General features: G+C 37.1%; 2 protein-coding genes and 1 long non-coding RNA gene across 4 annotated transcripts; 2 read left to right on the top strand and 1 right to left on the bottom strand.

The window, feature by feature from the left end:
* Positions 1-588: 588 nt before the first annotated feature.
* On the bottom strand, positions 589-5,639 carry LOC114296984 (uncharacterized). 2 transcript variants are annotated; one of them, XR_014342088.1, is made up of 3 exons: positions 5,026-5,639; positions 3,902-3,982; positions 589-835 (listed from the first exon to the last, which is right to left on the bottom strand). It is a non-coding gene; the product is annotated as an uncharacterized LOC114296984 (long non-coding RNA). The 2 variants fall into 2 exon arrangements; XR_014342087.1 differs by having other exon boundaries at positions 3,894-3,982.
* An 11,821-nt stretch (positions 5,640-17,460) lies between these two features.
* LOC145800431 (uncharacterized) lies at positions 17,461-18,790 on the top strand. Its single transcript, XM_082890104.1, has 3 exons — positions 17,461-18,017; positions 18,115-18,233; positions 18,326-18,790. Exons 1-3 carry the CDS (start codon positions 17,486-17,488, stop codon positions 18,788-18,790), a joined length of 1,116 nt encoding a protein of 371 aa, XP_082746230.1. The 5' UTR covers positions 17,461-17,485.
* A 3,272-nt stretch (positions 18,791-22,062) lies between these two features.
* LOC114296979 (large ribosomal subunit protein uL4) lies at positions 22,063-25,411 on the top strand. Its single transcript, XM_028241309.2, has 2 exons — positions 22,063-23,345; positions 25,097-25,411. Exons 1-2 carry the CDS (start codon positions 22,242-22,244, stop codon positions 25,208-25,210), a joined length of 1,218 nt encoding a protein of 405 aa, XP_028097110.2. The 5' UTR covers positions 22,063-22,241; the 3' UTR covers positions 25,211-25,411.
* Positions 25,412-25,807: the final 396 nt, after the last annotated feature.

A 25,807-nucleotide genomic window follows, 5' to 3' on the forward strand; every position in this document is an offset into this window, starting at 1 on the left:
TGGAAAATTAATTAAATAATACATTTTTGCCGACCAATTTTTTTATCGCCAAAAGCCAATAATTTAGTCGCGAAAAAATTTTTAGCTACTAAATTTTTTAGTCGCCTAAAGCAAATATTAGTGTTTTGGCTACTAAAATTTTAGTCGCCTAAAGTCAATCTTTTTTGGCTACTAAACTTTTAGTCGGCAAATAGTATTTATTTTGGCTACTAAATTTTTAGTCGGCAAAAGTATTTTTTATTCTTCAGCTTTTGTTTTTAGCTACGAAAGATTTTAGTCGCCAAACGTTTTATTTTCTTTTGGCTACAAAATATTTAGTAGCCATATGGTTGTTTTTCTTTTAGTTACAAAAAATTTAGTAACCAAATGTTTGATTTTCTTTTGGCTACAAAACTTTTAGTAGCGAAAGGCTTCTTTTTTTTTTTCCCTTTTTTTGGCTACAAAACATTTAGTCGGCAAAAATCCGATATTATGTTTTATTGCAAATATTATAATGTGTCCATAACCTGTCTGTATTCCATGCAACCTGTAATATGTATATAAATAAAATAATACATAAACTATCAATCATTCCACAATCTGCATCCGTATACAAAAAATAAATTACTTTAACTATCCAAGTACATACAAACCAATTATTGTGCAAGCTAAAATAATAATTCCATAGAAAATATAGAATCATATAAAAAGTAAAGCCCTCCCTCCATATACAAAAATTACATTTACTATACCATGTGAAACGACATTTACAAAAGTATTATATTACTTCTATACAAAAGTATAATTTCTTTTCTATACACCAAAATATCTCTGGAAGTCCACACATCAAAGTCATCTACAAAAAACAAAAAAAACATTAGAATTGGATCAAAAAATGCCCAACTTCATGAATGAATTTGGCAACAAGTGACAAATAAAAATAAGTGAGAAACAACCTTCCATGATGAATCAATTATCAGTCATTCTACAGTCTTTCTAAAGTCTTTTGTTATAAGGGACATTGTTAAATGCAGAACAATCATTACTAAATCTTTCATTAGTAACAAAAAGCTAATGTAACAACCTTGTATTTGTATGCAACATATATCCAAATTCTATGGCTAAACCAATATCAAAGCCCAATGTGAATAGAAAGTATTCTTTTTACCAACTTCCTCATTATTTGTTTGCAAAAGGCACTTGAATCATTAGATTCGATATAAAACCATCGTTGCTTATTAATGTATGCCAGTGCCATTTCAGAAAGGATATTAGAATATGTGATAAAAATAATAACAAAAATAAATTTCAATCATAAAAGGAAATATGTAGAAATGTATGTTGAGACACCTATAAATGGTTCATCAAAGAAAGAATACTTGATATCTCATGACACACATAGCCTCAGAAACACCATGAGAATGTTTTATACTTGTATGAAAGCTTAAATATAATATAACACACGTGTGTACGTTCAAAAAATTAGCAAGTTTATAACAAGGCGTAAACTGAGTTCATATTGGTTTCTGAATATTTTTTCCACAATTTTCCATTACTATACATCTACAATACATTTCGTCAGTTGTCACAAGCCCTATTTGTAATGGGGAAGCTGCCCGTGAGAGTCAGAAGGAGGTTCGGGGGCTGTTTTGAAGTTTCGCCCCCGAAACGCCCTTTTTCGACTAAGTTTTGGGCGCATTCGTCTCTAAATCCCAACCTACGGGTCCGAATAACATTCCGTCAGTTGTCATAAGTCCTATTTGTCATGGTAAAGCTATCCGTGTGAGCCACACAGTCGTTCGGGGACTGTTTTGAATTTTTGCCCCCCGAAATGCCCTTTTTCGACTAAATTTTGGACGTATTCGGCTCTAAATCCCAACCTACGGGTCTGAATTACGTTCCGTCAATTCTCACAAGTCCTATTTGTCATGGGGGACCTGTCCATTGTCATGGCGAAGCTATCCATCTGAGCCACACGGTCGTTCAGGAGTTGTTTATAATTTTCGCCCCCGAAACGCTATTTTTCAACTAAGTTTTGGACGTATTCAGCTCTAACTCTCTACCTACGGGTCCGAATTACGTTCCGTCAGTTCTCACAAGTCCTATTTGTCATGGAGATCTGTGCAAGCCACACGGTCGTTCAGGGGCTGTTTTGATTTTTTGCCCCCGAAACGCCCTTTTTCGACTAAGTTTAGGGCGTATTCAGCTCTAACTCCCTACCTATGGGTCCGAATTACATGTCGTTAGTTCTCACAAGTCCTATTTATCATGGAAAAACTATTCGTGTGAGTCACACAATGGTTCGGGGGCTGCTTTGAATTTTTACCCCCGAAACACCCTTTTTCGGCCAAGAAGGCAACATAATTAATATCATATTTTCATACAAAGAAATACAATGAAAATGAATACCTACCAGTCACCCCACATTTGATATTTCTCCCACTTGAAATGGAGCTATTGGGAACCATTGTAACTTTTATTTATTGGGAACCATTTAAATACATGTTCATCACTAATTGAGATGAATATTACCCACCAAAAATAAATAAATAAAGTGATATGAAATGGAGCTACACATACAGAATTGTAGATGTTCTTGTGAATGATGTGTTGAAAAGGACAACTTGAGTTAAGATACTACAATTTCCCAACCCTGGTGGAATACCACTGCTAAAATAGTTGAAAGACAAGACCAAAGTGTCCATTTGCTTGAAACTACCCAAAACCCAATCTCAAATTCAGCTAATTCTCAAAGCTCTCTGGTATATCACCAGTGAAGCTGTTTTGGGAGAGTTCCAAGTATTCAATGAGACTATACACAAAAATACAAGTAGCCCCAAATTCAATGAGAGTTCCAAGTAGCCCCAAATTCAATTACTCGTATGATAATCAATCACAAAAATACACAAACAAACTCAGAAAATATAAATATCATTGTAATTATAAAGACTGAAATTATAAATTTTCTAGAACTTAAAACCCCAACCCTATTTTTAAATGATGATCGGTGAAGATGTGAACTAATAAAAATAAGGAAGCAAAGAAAGAGGCACTAAAAAAAAAACTACACTCTCTTTTCTTTTATCTTAAATATAGTTCAAATCTAGTTAGTTAAGAAATAACCGAAGTATCCTACATTATGAATTACATGTTGTGATTGGTGTCCCATGCAAGGATTCTAAATAAGCCATGCAAGGATCCAATAATGCATTCCCTATCTGCATTGTAGTTCATGTGCATGCAGAGCATGTTAAATATCCATAATCGTGTTGCTACATTTGTGTTTTATTTGTTAATATTAATGCTAAGAATACACAATTATAACAAAATTTATCACTTAAAGTGCAATGGGACTAAGTTGATATTTATTCTGAACTGAGTTTGATCCCATCCTTTCATTGTATTTTCTATGGATTATTATGTGATCTATTATGTGTTCCTAACAAATACTGGTTTGTTAACTAAAATAAAAATAAAAAATAAAAAATTGAGACTTAATTTTGTGTTTTAAGTGTTTATTAATTTAGAAAGTGAATGTATACTTAAATAATATAACTATTTTTGTGTTTTAAGTGTTTATTAATTTAGAAAGTGAATGTGTACTTAAATAATATAACTATAATGTGCCTCTGCCCCTCTCCTTTCTTTCTTTCTCTCTCCTCCTCACTCTCTTCTGCCACAATGAGCTACTATGCTTATGCTTTCCACAATTAAACAACAATTTTAACTAGGAACACACTAACAACATTTTAATAGTCAATAAAAATGAAAGAAGTCAACCTTTTAATTCTATTAATGACAGATTAAAGAACCTAGAGCGGAGAAGCTCTTAGCAATCAAGTTTTATCCAAAAGAAAATGAAAAGCTAATTAGCCAAAATGAAAATAGTAAGTACAAGTTGGGACATCACTCACAATAATACCTTTGAGGTTTATATAGTCATCCTTTGGAGCATTCTTATTATTGTGCAAAATTTGCTCTGCAAGCTGGGGAACATAGTGCCCTAACAAATACAGTAAACATTTAATAAACATAATGCATATACTTACAAAAAAAATTGTTAATTTCACTTGTTTATAGTAAACACTTCAAAATTTATCTTTAATGCTTAAAATTATAAATACAAACTCAAAATTTATAATGCAACAAGCAATATTTACTTTTATTTTGATCTTTTATTTCTATGATCCATATGACATGGATTCAAAGCATTAAAACCCTTCAATAAGAGAACAAATGAAATGAAACAGAGGTTAAAGTCAAAATTCAATATAAAATTACCAAAGCCTCAAGTACACAGCAATTCCCAATACCATAACCAGCCCTAACCTAATCAAGATTGATCTCCTCCCACCTCCCCTCATTCCCTCTCTCTCTCTCTCTCTCTATATATATATATATATATTACATTTACACACAGATGATCAAACAGTGATACAGGGCCAAAAGATAAAATTTCCTTATAAAAATGTTTTAGAATGTAATTGGTTATTAAAAGATTAATTTCAGTAAATGGCTTTTTAAGAGATGTTTAAAAATTAAAAATACAATTTATTTAGAGTTATTGTCAGATTTTTAAAAATGATAATATGAGAGTTATTGTTAAAATTTAATTTCAATACTTACTAGGGTTTACTTTTATATTGAAGGGTAGATATGTGTAATCGAGTTCATCTTCCAGTATAACTATCAAACAACTCACTCACATTATTTTAATTGACACAATCCCATCATTATGGATGCTTAACATCCATGCCTTGGTAAAATTCTATGCAGATAACAAAAACTTTAAAGAAAAATATCGTAACTTTGAAAAACACATTTCCAATTTTTCTTCCATTATGTTTTTTTTAATCAATCCCAAACTTTCAGACCACACTGGAGTCATCACTGCCCATTGAATTTGTTAAATAAATTGGTAAGGTAGGGTCATGTTTTGCATAATTTGTTAAACAAAAATCTGCTACTGAAACACACACATATATACATATGTATATATATATATATATATATAGAGAGAGAGAGAGAGAGAGAGAGAAAGCATACGCGAGACGGAGCATCAATGGCGTCTCTTCTCAGCGATGAAGCCTCTGGATCTCGCGGCGGCGGCGGTGGATCTGCGAAGATCGGCAGAGGAGGGGGAGGCGGCGGCTTGAAAAGAGGGCAGCGACGCAGGTGGTAGCGGCGGCAGTGGTGATCGCAGCAGTTACGATGGCTATGGCGGAGGAGGTGCTTCGGTTGCCGGCGAACGTGAGGAGGAGCGGCAGCGGGATGGCGACGCAGCGGGACGACTTCGCCCCCTTCATCTTCTCTTCTTCTCTTCACCTACCCTAATATTTTATTGGTGAGGTAGTGATCTCCATCCATTGGTTCTTCAAGTGATCGATCCTAGCCATTCATTTTACATCCCTTCCCCGACTAAAATATCGGTTCGTCGTTAATTAATTAAGGAGCCAACCAGTGTTGTCAAAGGCGCGCCTAGGCGCAAGACGAGTCGAGGCCCAGCATCTGCGCTTGTACAGGTATCAGGCGAGGCGAATTGAACCAGGCGCTCGCCTTAGATGCGACTTGATCAAGGCGAGAGAGGCGCAAGGCGATCGCCTAGGCACGACTGTGTTCAAGTCGTAGATCTAATCTAACGACTCAGATAACCTTTCGAATGGCTCGTAATCACAGAGGATTACGACCCATGTACCATATGAGACAAATAAGACTCAGATAACCCTAATCGAGCGATTACGAACCTGTGTTCAAAAAAAGAAGTCGTCTCTTCTTCTTCCTCTGCGACTCGACTTCGATCGACTTCTCGCAGGTTCGACTTCGCAGGTTCTCGATCGACTTCGCAGGCTCGAGTTCGACTTCAATCGGCTTCGCAGGTTCGACTCTCTCCCCTTCTCCTTCTTCTTCGATCGGTTTCGCAGGTTCTCTGTTTTTATTTTTATTTTATTTTTTTATTTTTCTTTTCTTTTACCTTCGTCGAAGCTGATCTGTTTTTATTTTGTATTTTTTATTTTTTTTTCTTTTCTTTTCTTTTGATTATGATAAATAAATAAATAAATAAATAAATTTATAAATAAATTAATTAATTGATTATGATAAATTAATTAATTCATAAATAAACAAATAAATAAATTGATTATGATAAATAAATAAATAATTTTTTTTTTCAATTATTTGACTTTCATAACCCTGATTATTACATAAACAAATAAATTAATTAATTAATTCATACATACATACATAAATAAAAAAATAGATATATTACATTTATTATGATTATATTATACTGAAATTGATTCATCATTATACTGAAATTAATTAATTCACCATTAATTAAAAAAATTGAAAATTGATTCATAACATTAATTAAATCATACATTACATACATTAAATTACATACATTATACATTAATAGAAAATTGAATGTAACATAGGAATAAATGTAATGGAATGTACATTAATTAATTAATTCATCATTAATTAAAAAAATAGAAAATTGATTCATACATTACATTCATTAATTAATTCATCACATAACATGCATTACATTCATTATACTGAAATTATTTTTTTGTTATTTATTTTTTGTGTTGTGTAGTAAGTACTAAGTAGAAAATGACATCGGAAAGTAATAGAAAAGATCCGGCGTGGCAATATGCCCATTTGGTGGAGGAGAATAATTTAAACAAGTTTGAGTGTAATTTTTGTGGTAAAGTATCAAATGGAGGTATTTATCGAGTGAAACAACACCTTGCGGGAGGTTATAGGAATGTCACTACTTGCCCGAAGTGTCCTTCTCATGTAAGAGAAGAGATTAGAGAGTTCATGTCTAAAAAAAAGACACAAAAAGAAGAAATGAGCATGTTGCCTGATTTCGATGACATGGACATGGAAGATGAAGATGAAGATGATGATGTCGTTGAGATCAATGTCAATCAACACCGCAAGTTGACAAGTAGTAGCCAAGGTTCATCCAAATCCAAATCCAAATCAAAAACGCCAAAGAGAAAAGGGCCTATGGATGTTTACTTCACACCCAATCCTGAATCAGTAGTGAAAAATCAAAAAGACCAAGCAAAAGGGAAACAAACCAAAATTGATGCAAATGACCCTTACAAAAAAGAAATGAGAGCTCGGGCACTACAAAGATTTGCAAGGTGGATGTATGATGCTGGCATCCCTTTTAATGCAGTAAATTATGAGAGTTTTTGTCACGCCCCTAACTTGCCCCTAAAAGTTCGGGCATGACCTATTCTCAAACAGACATATAACCTGGTATACATATAGTATATGGGGCCCTGACGGAAGCACAAACATACAAGAGTATAAAACCAACAAATTCCATTGAGCTATTTCTAATATGCCAGGATCTCATACATTACATGCACCATAAGAGATTGATAGAATTCAAAAATATTCTTGGCAGTACATATATATACATAAACATATACAGAACCAGCCCTATAGTCGGGCATATAACAAAACTTTTGGAGTTATGCACAATCAACTTGGAAGGGTAGCCAAGGAGTGAGCCAATTATCTTAGTGGACTTCACAAAACGGGTGGCCTCGTGAGTGCTTGGTTACACAAAGGTTGTCAAAAGGAGCCGGGCATCATAGGTTAGGATTGACCTCCTGATTGGTTGCCTACAGAAACAGACATAACAGAGAGTGAGCCGGGCTCAGTGAATAGTAATACATAATGAAGCAATGCTCAACTTGAAACATGACATATATCAATAAACGTGTGAATGCAGAGATTACAAAGGTAGCCTGATTCTGTATGCATCTTATAACGGCCTTAGGCCCATACCTGAACATAAAAACTTGATATATCATATTCTTAATTCATAACAGCTTGAAGCCCTTAACATGGTGGCATAATGCCCTTGAACATAGTGGCACAAGGCCCCTTGTACTTTTTGGCATTAAAGCCCTTGAAAGTGGCATAAAGCCCTTGAAAGTGGCATAAAGCCCTTGAAACCATATTTATACGGACTCAAGAGGTGTCTCACACGGATTCTAGAGGTGGCTCAGGTCGTAGCACTTAGTTCCGTGTAGCACTTTGTTCCATATCTTGATAACTTATCTTGAATGGCCATAGGCCTAGAGTCTTATAGAACATAGGTGTTCTATCTTTCTTATTTCATTCATTACATACTTGGAGCATACTTGAGCATTAACATACATACTTGCACACTTGAAACATTAATCTTAGTTGCGTACTTGAGACATTAACATGGTCGCGTAAACGAAATGCTAATGAAAATCATTATTCATGTGTAAGGAAGATAATGATACTACTACTCACAGTGTTGCGACGACGTGCTTGTTCTTCCCGGAGTGTGCCCTGCACACATTCAACTTACACACTTTAGTTTCCTTTTTCATATTGAATCACTTTCTGTTTCGTTTTACTTCAAAGGAATTTATACATATTAAAAGACATCAAATACATATTTCGACAATATTAGAGGGTTCTACACGCAAAACGGAGCAAACCATATTTTTCAGCATGAGCCGCACGTGCGGCTGTGAGCCCCGCACGTGCGGCAGTTGGCCCCGCACGTGCGGCCCGGAGGTCCCGCACGTGCCTTTCTAGCAGAACCAAAGTCCCAAAATTTTCCCTTCTCCCGCACGTGCGGCCACAACCCCCGCACGTGCGGCAACACCTCCCGCACGTGCGGCCATGACTCCCGCACGTGCGGCGATTCTGCATTTCCAGTCCGAAATTTGCTAAAAATTTCCATTCTTTTAGGAGTGTATTCAAGACTCAAAAATAGATCTTTTCATTACTAAATCATGGTTCAAAAAGCATGAAATCCAAGGTACAATATACAACATTTCTAGCTTGAATTAAATCCATGCACACAACTCAATTCAATGGGCCAAAAATTGAAATTCACAAACACTCTTCCATATCTTGAAGTTCTTGGCTTCTCATGCACATGACATAACATGGATTAACAAAATCATGCTCTATTCTCAAGTTCAAAGTAAAAAGAGAAAATATAACTTCTCCATATTCAATTTTAATTGAATCCAACAACCAAGGAATATGGAATCATAGTTCCAACCCTTAAGTAACATGATTAAAAGGACATACATCCTAAGAAGAGTTATGGAAGTCAATTGAGACAGTCTTATACATACCTTGTGCTTAATCTTCCAAAAGTCCCCAACCTTTGATGATCTTCTTCCTCTACCCTTCAATTCTCTCACTCCTCACTCTCCCTTAGGATAAATGTGGTTCTCAAGTCTTATGAGTCATGAGACTCTTATAAACATATACATATACATGGAAAACTTGAATAGGGACAAAAATGAATCGTTTAAGCATCTCCAAATTGAAATTTCACAGAAGTGCTTAATATTACATAAAAATTATGCTGATTATATATGTGAAGTCAATTCCAGATAATTAAGCCTCTAAAGCTTCCAATTTCTGATCTAAACATTCTCTTACAACAGATACTTTTCTTATTGAACAGATAGACATCTTTAATCATATGGTTTACTTAATTTAAATTTCCCATAGGATTCCACAGTAAGCATTCAAAATCGCCAAAATAGGACCCAGAGATATAACAAAGAACATGTACGAGGGTCGGGTTATTACACTCTCCCCCCCTTAAATAAGTTTGGTCCTCCAAACTTGGTTTACCTCAGGGTAGAAACAAATGAGGATACTGATGTTGCATCTCCTCTTCTTTCTCCCACGTTGCGTCGGTTCCGTAATGTTCTTGCCATTCCACTTTTACCATTGGAATTTCTCGGTTTCGCAATTGTTTCACTTGCCGATCCAAAATGCGAATTGGCTTCTCCTCGTAAATTAACTTATCATCTAGTTCAATGTGGTGATGATCAATAACATGAGACGGATCCGCAAGATACCCCCGAAGCATAGAGACATGAAACACATTATGTACTTGACTCATATGTGGCGGAAGGGCAACCCGATAAGCTACCAGACCGACCCTCTCCAAAATTTGAAAGGGACCAACGTAGCGGGGTGTTAACTTACCCCTTTTCCCGAATCTTGGATGGCCTTTCAGCGGAGTAACTTTTATAAAGACGTGACTGCCCACTTCGAATTCCAAATCTCTCCGTCGGTTATCCGCATAACTTTTTTGTCGGCTTTGGGCCGTTTTTAATCTTTCCCGAATAATTCCAACTTTTTCAGTTGTCAGCTGAACAATTTCAGGCCCTAACAAAGACTTGTCTCCAATTTCAGCCCAACATACGGGAGAACGACACGGTCTTCCATACAAAGCTTCATAGGGTGCCATTGCAATACTTGAGTGGTAACTATTGTTATATGCGAACTCTACCAGTGGTAAATGGGTTTCCCAACTTTCTTGAAACTCTAGCACACACATCCGGAGCATGTCTTCCAGAGTTTGTATCGTTCTCTCGGATTGACCGTCAGTTTGAGGATGGAAAGCTGTGCTGAACTTCAATTCTGTACCCATGGCTTCTTGTAAACTTTGCCAGAATCTGGAAACGAACTTTGGATCCCTATCCGATATAATGGAGACCGGTACACCATCCAGCCTTACAATTTCATTCACATAGATAACCGCCAGTTTATCTGCATTGTATTGAGTCTTCACCGGTAGGAAGTGGGCAGACTTAGTCAATCGGTCGACAATGACCCATATCGAATTCATACCCCTCGGTGTCCGCGGTAATCCCACAACGAAATCCATGGTTAAATGTTCCCATTTCCATTCTGGGATCGGGAGGGGCTGTAATAGTCCTGCTGGCCTCTGATGCTCCGCTTTTACTTGCTGACATTGCAAACATTTAGAGACGAATTCTGCAATCTCCTTCTTCATGCTTGGCCACCAAAAATTTTGTTTCAAATCCTGGTACATTTTAGTACTTCCCGGGTGCATAGAAAATCTCGAGACGTGTGCTTCTTCCATCAATTTCCGTCTGAGTTCCAACACATTGGGGACACACATCCGATTTTGAAATTTGAGTACCGAGTCCACTAAACTGAACCCCGATTTTGGTTTTGACTCTAACTCATCACACACCTTCTTTAGAATGTCATCCTCCATTTGATGTGACTTAATCTCCTCAAGTAAGGTCGGTTGAGCCATTACCGCTGCTAGTACTGTTTCCTGTCCATGTATCTTAAACTCCACACTCATTTTATTCAGTTCATTTACCAATTCCCTTTGCTCCGTAAACAGGTTGGCCAAATCCCCCACATTCTTCCGACTAAGAGCATCTGCAACCATGTTGGCCTTACCAGGATGATAATGGATCTGTAAATCATAATCTTTAATTAACTCTAACCACCGACGCTGCCGCATGTTCAATTCCTTCTGGGTAAAAAGATACTTAAGGCTTTTGTGGTCGGTGTAAACTTCGCAGGTAGTACCATACAAATAATGCCGCCATATCTTTAGAGCAAAAACCACTGCCGCAAGCTCGAGGTCATGCGTGGGGTAATTCTTTTCATGGGGTTTGAGTTGTCGTGAAGCATAGGCTATGACTCTACCACCTTGCATAAGCACACACCCTAATCCCTTATGAGACGCATCACTGTAGATCACAAACCCTTCGATACCAGATGGTAAAGCTAGAACTGGAGCTGTGGTTAATTTCATCTTTAATTCCTGAAAAGCAGATTCCCACTCTTTTGACCATTCAAATGCAACTCCCTTTCGAGTCAATTGTGTAAGTGGTCCAGCAAGTTTAGAAAAATCTTGAACGAATCTCCTGTAATAGCCAGCTAATCCCATGAAGCTACGCACTTCGGCCACATTGGTAGGAGTCGGCCATTTCACAATCGCCTCAATTTTGTGTGGATCAACGGAAACTCCTTCCTTTGTGATAATATGCCCCAGGAATGCCACCTCGAATAGCCAAAATTCACATTTCTTAAGCTTTGCATACAATTTCCTTTCCCGAAGGATTTGAAGAATTAAGCGAAGATGGGTTTCATGAGCTTCCACATTCTTTGAATAAATAAGGATATCATCAATAAAGACTACCACAAATTCATCCAGATAAGACTTGAAGACGCGGTTCATCAAATCCATAAAGGCTGCTGGGGCGTTAGTAACTCCAAAGGGCATAACCAAAAATTCATAATGACCGTACCGGGTTCGGAAGGCTGTCTTCTCAACATCATCCGCCTTGACTTTCAATTGATGGTATCCAGACCGTAGATCAATCTTAGAAAAGACCTGTGCCCCTTGAAGCTGATCAAACAGGTCATCGATTCTTGGTAACGGATACTTATTCTTAATGGTGACTTTGTTGAGTTCTCTATAATCGATACACAGCCGGAGTGTTCCATCCTTCTTCTTCACGAACAAAACGGGCGCACCCCACGGAGATACACTCGGGCGGATAAATCCCTTGTCCAATAGATCTTGCAACTGCATTTTCAATTCTTTCATCTCAACCGGCGCCATTCTATACGGAGTCTTAGAAATGGGTTGAGTTCCAGGTGCTACTTCAATTGTAAACTCAATTTCACGATCTATTAACTGTCCTGGTAACTCTTCTGGAAAAACATCCGGAAATTCACATACCACTGGGATCATGTTAATATTCTCGTTCGCCATTTGCCCCTCTAGAACACTACATAAATACCCCTGACATCCTTTCTGAATTAATTTACAAGCCCTTGCGGCGGAAATTAAGTAAGGTGGCGAAGTCACTTCATGTCCCTGAAAGGTAGACCCTGATTGTCCCGGAGGATGAAAACTGATTTGTTTAGTCAAACAATCTATAGTTGCACCATATTCACCTAACCAGTCCATTCCCAGAATGATATCGAAATAGGCCATATCGAGAGGCAACAGATTGGCATATACCCGGAGATCCCCAAGTTGGAGTTCACAAGCAGTATATATAGAGGTACAAAACATAGGACCTCCCAAAGGTGAAGACACACACAATTTATAAGATAGTTCTTCTTCAGTTTCATCTAAATTAGGAGCAAATAGTTTCGACACAAAAGAATGGGTGGAGCCAGAGTCAAATAATACGTGAGCAAAATGACCATGAACGATAAATGTACCTGACACCACCGTTGCCGCATTTTGCACATCTCCCGGGACCAATGCGAACACCCTGCCTTGTCTCGCAGTATCTTTATTATTAGTAGGTTTAACCGTTGTCTTGGTGTTGGCAGTTGGTGCAGACCCCGCCGAACTCGTAGTGGTTCTATTATTACTTGGTTGACTCCTTTGAGGGCAATCCTTGATCAAATGACCCGTCTTACCACACTGAAAACAGGCTCCAGACTTCCGATAACACGTCCCACGATGCTTCTTCCCACATTCCGGACAAGTCGGCATTGTATCCTGACTAGGGGTAGAAGTAGTTGAACTCCCTAAGGTCTGCTTCTTGTTTGGTGGAGCTGGTGATCCCTTCGACCATTGGGTATTTTGCCTCTTCCCTTTCCATTCCGAAATTCGACTCTGAGTAGCTAGATTCCCCTCCGCTATAACGGCTCTCTCCAACACATCAACATAAGTAGGTAACTTCAACATGTTGACCCTATCCAGAATAGCGCTCCGTAATCCCCCTTCAAATTTGCGCGCCTTCTTATAGTCCGTGTCTACCATATGAGGTGCGAACCGAGCTAGTTCTGCGAATTGGGCTTCATATTCAGCGACAGTTTTGTTCCCTTGTCTGAGAGTTTCAAATTCTGTTACCTTCTTATCCCGCATGCTTTGAGGGAAGTACTTGTCATAGAACAATTCTAAGAATCTGTCCCATGTCAACCCTTGATGTACGGTTCTTGTAAGCATCCACCATCTGCGCGCTTCATCCTCAAGAGTAAAGGCAGCCAACTGCACTTTCTGAACTTCTGTGCAGGGAAAGACTTCAAATAACTTCTCTATTCCCAACACCCATGCTTCAGCTTTCATTGGTTCTATTCCTCCTTTAAAGGATGGCGGTTGCATCTTTTTAAACTCCTTAGTAAGAGTGATAGTCCGGTCTTCAACATGGAAATCTTGTACTGCCGGTGGAGGTACCGGTGGTGGGGGTGGTTGTTGTGGCTGTTGTTGCCGGAGGGTCTCTGCCATTTCCATAATCATTCTCTCCATTCTATCCAGCCGTGCAGACGTAGCATCTTCTGTCTCTTCTGTCCTTGTCCTCACCATTACCTACACAATAAGCATTTATACATAATAGACATATTTCAAAAGTGTTAGCATTATCAGAGTAGACTTAACGTTGCCATCGCTCTTTCATAATTTTTAGGATGTCATGCAAGATGCCTAAAGCTTTTCTAGACACCCTAAAGCTCAATGGACCCGTGTGTGAGATAGCAACTCGTGCTCTGATACCACTTGTCACGCCCCTAACTTGCCCCTAAAAGTTCGGGCATGACCTATTCTCAAACAGACATATAACCTGGTATACATATAGTATATGGGGCCCTGACGGAAGCACAAACATACAAGAGTATAAAACCAACAAATTCCATTGAGCTATTTCTAATATGCCAGGATCTCATACATTACATGCACCATAAGAGATTGATAGAATTCAAAAATATTCTTGGCAGTACATATATATACATAAACATATACAGAACCAGCCCTATAGTCGGGCATATAACAAAACTTTTGGAGTTATGCACAATCAACTTGGAAGGGTAGCCAAGGAGTGAGCCAATTATCTTAGTGGACTTCACAAAACGGGTGGCCTCGTGAGTGCTTGGTTACACAAAGGTTGTCAAAAGGAGCCGGGCATCATAGGTTAGGATTGACCTCCTGATTGGTTGCCTACAGAAACAGACATAACAGAGAGTGAGCCGGGCTCAGTGAATAGTAATACATAATGAAGCAATGCTCAACTTGAAACATGACATATATCAATAAACGTGTGAATGCAGAGATTACAAAGGTAGCCTGATTCTGTATGCATCTTATAACGGCCTTAGGCCCATACCTGAACATAAAAACTTGATATATCATATTCTTAATTCATAACAGCTTGAAGCCCTTAACATGGTGGCATAATGCCCTTGAACATAGTGGCACAAGGCCCCTTGTACTTTTTGGCATTAAAGCCCTTGAAAGTGGCATAAAGCCCTTGAAAGTGGCATAAAGCCCTTGAAACCATATTTATACGGACTCAAGAGGTGTCTCACACGGATTCTAGAGGTGGCTCAGGTCGTAGCACTTAGTTCCGTGTAGCACTTTGTTCCATATCTTGATAACTTATCTTGAATGGCCATAGGCCTAGAGTCTTATAGAACATAGGTGTTCTATCTTTCTTATTTCATTCATTACATACTTGGAGCATACTTGAGCATTAACATACATACTTGCACACTTGAAACATTAATCTTAGTTGCGTACTTGAGACATTAACATGGTCGCGTAAACGAAATGCTAATGAAAATCATTATTCATGTGTAAGGAAGATAATGATACTACTACTCACAGTGTTGCGACGACGTGCTTGTTCTTCCCGGAGTGTGCCCTGCACACATTCAACTTACACACTTTAGTTTCCTTTTTCATATTGAATCACTTTCTGTTTCGTTTTACTTCGAAGGAATTTATACATATTAAAAGACATCAAATACATATTCCGACAATATTAGAGGGTTCTACACGCAAAACGGAGCAAACCATATTTTTCAGCATGAGCCGCACGTGCGGCTGTGAGCCCCGCACGTGCGGCAGTTGGCCCCGCACGTGCGGCCCGGAGGTCCCGCACGTGCCTTTCTAGCAGAACCAAAGTCCCAAAATTTTCCCTTCTCCCGCACGTGCGGCCACAACCCCCGCACGTGCGGCAACACCTCCCGCACGTGCGGCCATGACTCCCGCACGTGCGGCGATTCTGCATTTCCAGTCCGAAATTTGCTAAAAATTTCCATTCTTTTAGGAGTGTATTCAAGACTCAAAAATAGATCTTTTCATTACTAAATCATGGTTCAAAAAGCATGAAATCCAAGGTACAATATACAACATTTCTAGCTTGAATTAAATCCATGCACACAACTCAATTCAATGGGCCAAAAATTGAAATTCACAAACACTCTTCCATATCTTGAAGTTCTTGGCTTCTCATGCACATGACATAACATGGATTAACAAAATCATGCTCTATTCTCAAGTTCAAAGTAAAAAGAGAAAATATAACTTCTCCATATTCAATTTTAATTGAATCCAACAACCAAGGAATATGGAATCATAGTTCCAACCCTTAAGTAACATGATTAAAAGGACATACATCCTAAGAAGAGTTATGGAAGTCAATTGAGACAGTCTTATACATACCTTGTGCTTAATCTTCCAAAAGTCCCCAACCTTTGATGATCTTCTTCCTCTACCCTTCAATTCTCTCACTCCTCACTCTCCCTTAGGATAAATGTGGTTCTCAAGTCTTATGAGTCATGAGACTCTTATAAACATATACATATACATGGAAAACTTGAATAGGGACAAAAATGAATCGTTTAAGCATCTCTAAATTGAAATTTCACAGAAGTGCTTAATATTACATAAAAATTATGCTGATTATATATGTGAAGTCAATTCCAGATAATTAAGCCTCTAAAGCTTCCAATTTCTGATCTAAACATTCTCTTACAACAGATACTTTTCTTATTGAACAGATAGACATCTTTAATCATATGGTTCACTTAATTTAAATTTCCCATAGGATTCCACAGTAAGCATTCAAAATCGCCAAAATAGGACCCAGAGATATAACAAAGAACATGTACGAGGGTCGGGTTATTACAGTTTTGGACCAATGATTGAAGCCATTGGCCAATATGGTCCTGGTATGAAGCCATCGACATACCATGGAGTGCGGGTTATCCAACTCAAAAAAGAAGTGAAACATACTGAAGATTTGATGAAGTATCATAAAGAGGATTGTGCAAAATACGGGTGTTCCATAATGGCAGATGGTTGGACTGATAAGACAGGAAGGACATTGATTAACTTTTTAGTTAATTGTCCAAGAGGAACCATGTTTGTTGAGTCGGTTGATGCTTCTAGCTATTCAAAGGATGGGCAAAAGCTATTTGAATTACTAGACAAGTTTGTGGAGAAAGTTGGAAAAAAGAATGTGGTGCAAGTTATCACTGATAGTGCTGCAGCTAATGTGTTGGTGGGTAAGAATATTTCCTCATTCCTTACATCAAAATTGTTTACTCATAGTTTGTTTTGTATTTAAAATTTAAAAACTTGAAAATAATAATTCTTCATTATTGTTACATTATAGGGAGGTTTTTGGAAGCTAAGTATGAACACTTGTATTGGACACCATGTGCTGCTCATTGTTTGGACTTGATGTTAGAAGACATTTTCAAGATACTTAGACTGAAAAAGACATTTGAAAGGGGTATTGCAGTACATGGCTACATTTACAATCGACCTACGTTGCTAAACATGATTGAGGCGCTTTACAAATTTGAAGAATTTGATCAAGCCTGCAAAAACTAGATTTGCAACCGCCTTTTTGACTTTGTCTAGGATGCATCAACAAAAAAAAAATTGAGAAAGATGGTGACCTCCGAAGACTGGACCTCAAGCAAATGGGCAAAGGAGCCACAAGGTAAAAGAATGGCACAAACTTTGTTGATGCCTTCATTTTGGAATACTGTTGTGTTTGCCCTTAAGGTCTCGGGTCCTCTTGTCAAAGTGCTTAGATTGGTTGATACCGAGAAGAAACCTCCCATGGGATACATTTATGAGGCAATGGATAGGGCAAAAGAATGCATTGCAAGTTCATTTGATCATAAAGAAGAGAAGTATAATGAAATTTTCGAAATCATTGACAAAAGATGGGATGTTCAATTGCATCGACCTTTACATGCAGCTGCACATTTTCTTAACCCAGAATTCTTTTACCGAAAAGCGTTAGAGGTGCAAAGAGATCATGAAGTGATGAATGGGTTTTATGAATGCATGCAAAGGTTGGTCCCGGATGTCATTGTTCAAGATTTGATCACTAATGAGATGAGTATTTATATGAAGGCTGAGAGTCTTTTTGGCAAGTCTGTTGTGATTAGGCAAAGAAATACAAGAGCACCAGGTAATATATTATAGACTCATAGAGTTTATCTTTAGTAATACTTTTAGTAAAACTTAATACTTGGTAACAATTATTTCTAACTAGTGGGTTATCGCAGCTGATTGGTGGGCATCATATGGTTCTTATACTCCAAACTTGCAAACTTTTGCCATAAAAGTCCTTAGCCTAACATGTAGTTCATCGGGTTGTGAACGAAATTGGAGTGTATTCGAACATGTGAGTATTTAACATTCTAACTAATTTTTTGTTCAATTCAAATATTTTTTATTCTAATTATATAGAATTTAATATCTTTTTAATAATTGCAGCTTCATAGCAAGAAAAGAAATAGATTGGAACAACAACGTCTCAATGATTTAGTGTATGTCAAATACAATAGAACATTGAGATTTAGGTATGACGTGCACAACACTCTTGATCCCATATCTTTGCAAAATATTGATGAAAGCAATGAGTGGTTGCTTGGGAGGATGGATGGAGAATCAGATGAAGATATTGAGCCTGTGTTTGATGATGATGATGGCTTGACGTGGGCCACTGTTGCTAGAGCTTCTGGAGTAGAAGAAAGTAGCCATGCAAGTAGAGCAACAAGTTCACGCTTAAAGGCACAATCGAGGATATCTAAATCATCAACATTGACTCCACTTCAATTAATAGATGAAGAGGAAGCGGGCTCCGATGACACAGCGGAGGAAGATGTTGAGGGATACAAATCAACTGATAGAGAAGAAGATGATAGTTTGCTTGCCATTGATGTTGAGGATGATGATTGACTGACACCGACCTAACCTACCCTTTCTTTTGATATTGATGTTTTTAAGTGTTAAGATATATATTAGTATTTGTTGGATATTTATGTTTTAGATGTTTAGTGTTTATGTTTTTATTTTATTGAATGTGGATTATTTGATCTTTGAAAATTTAAATGTTATGTAATATGCACTTTCATAGCTTTGAGAATTATTCTATATTTTGTCTTGAATCTTGATTACTTTTTATTTTTTAAAAAATTGTCTTAGTACTATGAATGATTAGTCTATATTAATTTTTCTATTTTTTACGAATACTGTGCGCCTTACTTCAATAAAGCCCGCGCCTCGCCTTGCGCCTAGGCTCCAAGAGACCTTTGGCGCCTTAGTGCGCCTTGAGCCTTTAAAAACACTGGAGCCCACCAATAATTCAAAATCTTTCTTTGAAAATGTTAATAGCTAAAGGCGACAAAACTTTTAGTCGGAAAAAGTTAGCTAAAGGCGACAAAAATAATTTTTTGTCGCTGAAAGTACGTTTTTGGAGACTAAAACTTTAGTCGCCAAAGAGAAAAAATAATTTTTTTATTTTCTATTCGGCGACTAAATATTTTAGTAGCCAAAAATCAATATATCGCGACTAAATTTTTTTTGTCGCTGAAAGTAAGTTTTTGGCGACTAAAACTTTAGTCGCTAAAGATAACAAATAATTTTTTAATTTTCCATTTGGCGACTAAATATTTTTGTAGCCAAAAGTCAATATACAACGACTAAGTTTTTTTTTTGCCGCAAATTCTAGAATTTTCAGCAACTAAAATTTTTTTTAGTCGCCAATAATGAATATACCCCGATTAAAAAAAATATTAGTCACCAATTCTATAACTTTTAGCGACTAAATTTTTTTTAGTCACCAATTTTGGTTGCCAAATGTGCATTTTCTTGTAGTGTATAGGGGTAGGAGTAGGGTTCAAAAGGTATATTTGAAATTATGATAGGGGTCCAAAGAAAAATGAAGAGAGAAACAATGTTGGTAGTAAGAGGTCCTAAGGAAAAATGTGGAAACATTTAGAAACACTATTTACAAAAAAAACTATTAATGTAGCGCACATCCAAAACTTGGATTGTTGTCTCGGCTTCAAACTTAGGTCAAGTTTGGCTACCCTAAATAAGTACACACTTTTTATCTTTTTATCTTTTTTTCATCACATCATCTCTCTACTTTTCTGCACATCTTTTCGTAAAAAGACAAAAAGTACACTTATTTAGGTCATCCCAAACAATCCCTTAGACCGGAATAAGCTATTCTCTTTCAAATTATCTTATTAAAATTTAATTAATTTATTTATATTTTAATACGTATTCTCCATATTATGAAAATTTTATACTTAATCAATTTGTTCATCATAAAATCACACCACTTAGAGGGCATGCTTCGAAAGAGAGATTTTTACAGATTATCAACTTGAGGGGGTTTCTTTTTTTTTTTACACGTTTTTTTTTATAAAAAATAAAAAAATTACTACAAAAAGTCAATTTAGCCTAGTTTGGAGACATACAAATACGTAAAATTTATTATAAGTGGTGTTTTGAAAAGATGATTAAAATTAATTTTTTAGTTTTTTTTAACTTTTTTTGAAAAAATATGTACAAAATGTGAGAGATGATGTAACCCAAAATGAGTTAAAAACTAAGAAGTGATTTTTAACTTACTTCTCAAAAAAAACCTAAATTGTCACATCACATTTTTGTTTTTCCACACATCTTTTAGTACAAAATAGGAATGACAATGGAAGGCAAAAAGGTAGATATTAATTCTCCATCTCCATTCTCCTAATATAATTTTTTCCCATTCCCCATCCCCATCTCCCATAGAGACTACGCTCATCATCCCCTAATGAGTATGGGTTTCCCAACCCAACCTAAGCCCCTTTTTTTTCGAAGTTTACAGCCAAAGCTAAAGTCATATACACATTTTATTTTATTTTATTTTTGTTTTGATAATAAAAACAAATATTCACTAATTAATTTTAACAACCTTATTTTAAATTGTTAAAAAAAGGAACACTATCATGTCAGCATAGTCAAAAAAGCTACATGCATTCCATATATTCGAGAAACACAAACGCACACCAACCAAACCAAACCCAAAACCCTACCATTCGCAAATCTCAAAGCCATTATAAACCCCCAATTTCAGCTCCAACAACCTACTCATTAGAAGAAAAAAAAACTTTCTTTGCAAAATCAAAAAATTGCATCATCAGGGATCTTAGAACACCGCGTGTTCTTCGAGACCGCCATGAATGAAAGTGGAGCTTTTTGTGGTCAATCACTGTCGATGGAGAGAAAGAGAGAGAGAGATTGGGGCAATCGAGAGAGGAAACTCACCATGCAAGGAGAACCACCGTAAATGCCGAAGGAGATCGTCGCCGTCGCAAATTGTTGATATCAGTTGAGCTTCAAGCGAGAGATTGAGCAATTCGGTGAATCAATTTGAATGAGAGGGTAAGAACATAGCTGTAAACCTATGGAGAATGAGCGGGCACCTATCCCCGCCCCATCCCGAATAGAGATTAAGGTCAAGTTTGGGAAGACTAAATAAGTGCATTTTTTGACTTTTCTTGTATTATGTATAGAAAAAATAGAGAGGAGATGTTGATTGATGTGACTTAAAAAAGATAAAAAGATGAAATAAGTGCATTTTTTTAATTTAGCCAAACTTAGCCTAAATCTATGCTACCGACCCAACCTGTTGGGTATAAAAACGGGGAAAGCGCATGTATTTTGGTTAGGGTCTCATGAATAACCTTTGAGTAGGATCTCCATTTTCATTCCTAGTAAAAATTCAAAATATCAAAAAAAATAAATAATTAAATAAGTAAAAATAAATTTTTTTTAGGATTCGTTTGAAAAATTATTATTTTAATTAATTTTTTAACTTTTTAACGTAACTAAAAATATTATATTTAAAAAATTTGTTAACTTTTTTTTTAAATAAATTTGATCGTTATAAAAAAAAAATTTATTATGATTTAAATATCAAATTTTATCTTTTTAATTTATTTTATTTTTATTAACTATTTTAATCCAACGCTATCTTTCCAACAAAGGGTTATTACTATTATATTTTTACCGAAAAATGTATTTTACCCCAGTTGGGGGCGACACCCAGTGAGGTGTCAGTTGGGGGTTGGTCCGAAAAAAATAAATTTTTTTTTTTCTTTTTTTGATTTTTGACTAGTGAAAGCGCGCTACGTCACTGGGAGCGCGACCCGCACTGGGTGTATGAAGCAAGGCTCTATTTCTACCCAATCATAAATCAAACCTAAAAAACCCTAGATCATGGCACATTCGTAATTAAACCTCACTCCCACCTATATATACTCTCTTCTTCACTGGTGCCTAATTTCGCTTCCTGTACTCAAAAACCCTAGATCACTTCCCTCCTCCTCTCTCCATCCTGCCTCCGCCACCAGAAATGGCCGCGGCCCGCCCTCTGGTGTCCGTCCACAACCTCGACTCCGACATGGCCACCGACGGCGCCACCACCACCCTCCCCTTGCCGGACGTCATGAAATCCTCGATCCGCCCCGATATCATCACCTTCGTCCACACCAACATGTCCAAGAACAGTCGCCAGCCCTACGCCGTCTCCAAAAAGGCCGGCCACCAGACCTCCGCCGAGTCCTGGGGCACCGGCCGCGCCGTCTCCCGTATCCCCCGTGTTCCCGGTGGCGGCACTCACCGCGCCGGCCAAGGTGCCTTCGGAAACATGTGTCGCGGCGGCCGCATGTTCGCGCCGACGAAGATCTGGCGCCGCTGGCACCGCCGCATCAACGTCAACCAGAAGCGCTACGCCGTCGCCTCCGCCATCGCCGCCTCCGCCGTTCCCTCCCTCGTCATGGCTCGCGGCCACAGAATCGAGTCGGTGCCAGAGATTCCTCTCGTTGTTAGCGATTCGACCGAGGGAATCGAGAAGACCTCTTCGGCAATCAAAGCTCTGAAGCAGATCGGAGCTTATCCTGATGCTGAGAAGGCGAAGGATAGCCAAGCCATTCGACCTGGCAAGGGAAAAATGAGAAATCGTCGATACATTTCTCGGAAAGGTCCTCTGATTGTGTATGGAACCGAAGGATCGAAGCTTGTGAAGGCTTTCAGGAACATTCCTGGTGTTGAGATCGCCAATGTTGAGCGTCTCAATCTTCTCAAGCTCGCACCTGGTGGTCACGTTGGACGATTCGTTATCTGGACTAAATCTGCATTCGAGAAGTTGGATTCGGTCTATGGATCGTTCGAGAAGCCTTCGGAGAAGAAGAAGGGGTACGTGTTGCCTAGAGCGAAGATGGTGAATGCGGATTTGACTAGGATTATTAACTCGGATGAGGTTCAGTCAGTGGTGCGGCCGATCAAGAAGGAGGTGAAGAGGGCTCCAATGAAGAAGAATCCTCTGAAGAATTTGAACACCATGTTGAAGCTGAATCCGTATGCTAAGACTGCGAAGAGAATGGCGCTTTTGGCTGAGGCTCAGCGCTTGAAGTCTAAGAAGGAGAAGCTTGATAAGAAGAGGAAGCAAATTTCTAAGGTATATTTTACTTTGTTTTCATTTATATTTCAACGACATGTTTTCTATTTTGTTATGTTGAATTTTTCGCTACTTTACTCAATACTTGAACTCAACCGGTATAATAATTGGATAAATTTAGCTAGTGAAATTTTTGTTTCACCAACTATATGTAGAAGACCTAACATGTGTAGTTTTTCTGTTTAATTACAAATACTCCTTTGCAGAAATTGTTATTTAACAGAATTAACTGAATTAATGAAATTCATAAATGATAAAATTGCTTGAATTATAAATTAAAATAAAATTTTGACATCAATTAAAAACTGGTAATTGATTTGATGATTTATTATTAAAATGAGCAATTTGTTATAAAATCAGAAACGTTTAGGGGGCAGGATGTAATTTTCATAACCAAAGGTGGTCAATCGTACTTTAAGCAAATCTCAAAGGTTGCATTTGTAATTTATTCTAGTATTTATTATGCCTCGTTGACTTGTGCTGAGCTTTTTTTTAAAAAAAAAAAGAAAAAGAAAAAGAAAAAGAAAAAGAGTTTAATATCTGTGAACTATAGCTTCTATACATGACAAGGTAATAAATTCTACTTATGTTTCAACTTGAGTATTTTGTTTTTGACTGTTTATAATTTGGTTAGCATGGTTTTGGTTCATGTTCTGTTATGCTATGAAAACTGGTCCAGTCTTCAGGTAGAACCCCATTAACCAATTTATGAACATGTTTTAGTTTTTCCTATCCCGAAAAATATTTTCCACTTCCTCTATGAACTTTATTTTTGACATGGAACATTTTCTTTGTACATGGGTGTATGCCTAAATGTTTGCACATATAATATTTGTTGTTGTTGTTGTTGTTGTTGTTGTTGGTCTGTTTCTCTAATTTTTGGAGAAAAATTTACGAGAGTAATTTGAATGTTTATCCAGCTTGTGTGCAATTGTCCTATAATCCTGTTGTTTGACAGATTTTTCTTGAATTGTTTGAAACAATTCTACTTGGGGGTTTTGTTCTCTTTAGTGTTCCCTTGGTGCTGCTTGCCTGTGCAATTAGCTTTGAAACACTGCCTACAAATTGTTTTTGGCTTCATTTGGTGGTTGGGTTGTTTTACTAGTATCAACTTATCGTTTTCAATTTAGTTTAAATAATCTTGTCCACTAATGAATGCGTGGGTTTGGTCAGTGATTATTGAAAGTACTTGGTGTGGATTTATACACATTGGTGTTTCCAGTGATTTATTGGATGATTATCCTAATTCTAGTCAATTGTCAGCAATGTGCTTTATCATTGTGCATATTGTTTTCTTCAAAGTTGTATTTGGATCTTCAATTTGGTGGGGGGTTTTATGGAGGGGGAAAAAAGAAAAGGGAAACAAAATGTGAATAATATTTAGCTTACATGTTATTTACATTTCCCTTCAATTTTCTAGTGTCATGTTTCTTATTAGTTGTATTATACATGATATTGGTGGCTAGTCCGAATTGTTTACACCTGTTGGTTATATCCTCTGTTAATGGTGCTCAGTGCAGTTTATGGCTGTAGAAAATTCTTTATCTTCAGTCAAAATGGTGATTATCAAATCCCAACTTTTGGTTTTGGGATATTGGTGGTTGGGATAATTGGCCTTTTCGTGCAGTTTATTCATGAGAATTGTAGTTCTGTCAATAAAATTCAGTGCATGGAAACTGATATGAAGACAATTGGCCTCATTTGGATCCTTTTTTCTAAAAGAATAATTTTGACCTTTTCATCATTAACAGGAAGAGGCTACCAAAAGCAAGTCTGCAGGAAAGGCATGGTACCAGACTATGATCTCCGACAGCGATTACACCGAGTTTGAAAACTTCTCAAAGTGGTTGGGAGTCTCCCAGTGAGATTTTTCTGGCTTTGAGTTTTGTCTTAGGTATACTATCCTTATCTAATTGTTTTGTTTCAAGAGGAGTTAATTTGCTTTTTGTGGCAGTTTTGAGACGAGAATTGAGTTTGGTGGGGCTATGTTTTATGACAAGATGGATGGATTTTTTATTTTAGCAGATCTGGAATCAAAATTTTACAAATTGTAGTCTCTTGCTTAAGAACGGTTTGTTAGTTTTTTTGGTGGGTTATGTGTTGTTCATGGGAATTTTTTTTTTTTTTTTTTCTCTTGCCCACAATATTTTAGAAGTATTTCTCAGATTCAGGTAGTTTTGAACTTTAATTTCTAAAGGTACTCAGTCAAAGATCCACTTCTAAACTTTTTTTTTGGGACCAAAAGGATAGTATAAATTGAATTTTTTTTTTCCCTTTACCTATACCCGTCTGTCTATTTATTTTCGTTACTTATCTGTTTAAGTGTCATTTTAATATTTGTTTGTGTATCTATAATTTATTTGTTCACATAGTCTATATGGGTAATGATAGAGATTATTAAAAGTAGTGTTTTAAAGTAACTATTAATAATGTGGTATTTACTTTTTAAAATAAAAAAAAGA

Source organism: Camellia sinensis, chromosome 10 (assembly GCF_055761805.1).
Source record: "Camellia sinensis isolate YWXY chromosome 10, ASM5576180v1, whole genome shotgun sequence".
In the NCBI taxonomy this organism is placed as follows: domain Eukaryota; kingdom Viridiplantae; phylum Streptophyta; class Magnoliopsida; order Ericales; family Theaceae; genus Camellia; species Camellia sinensis.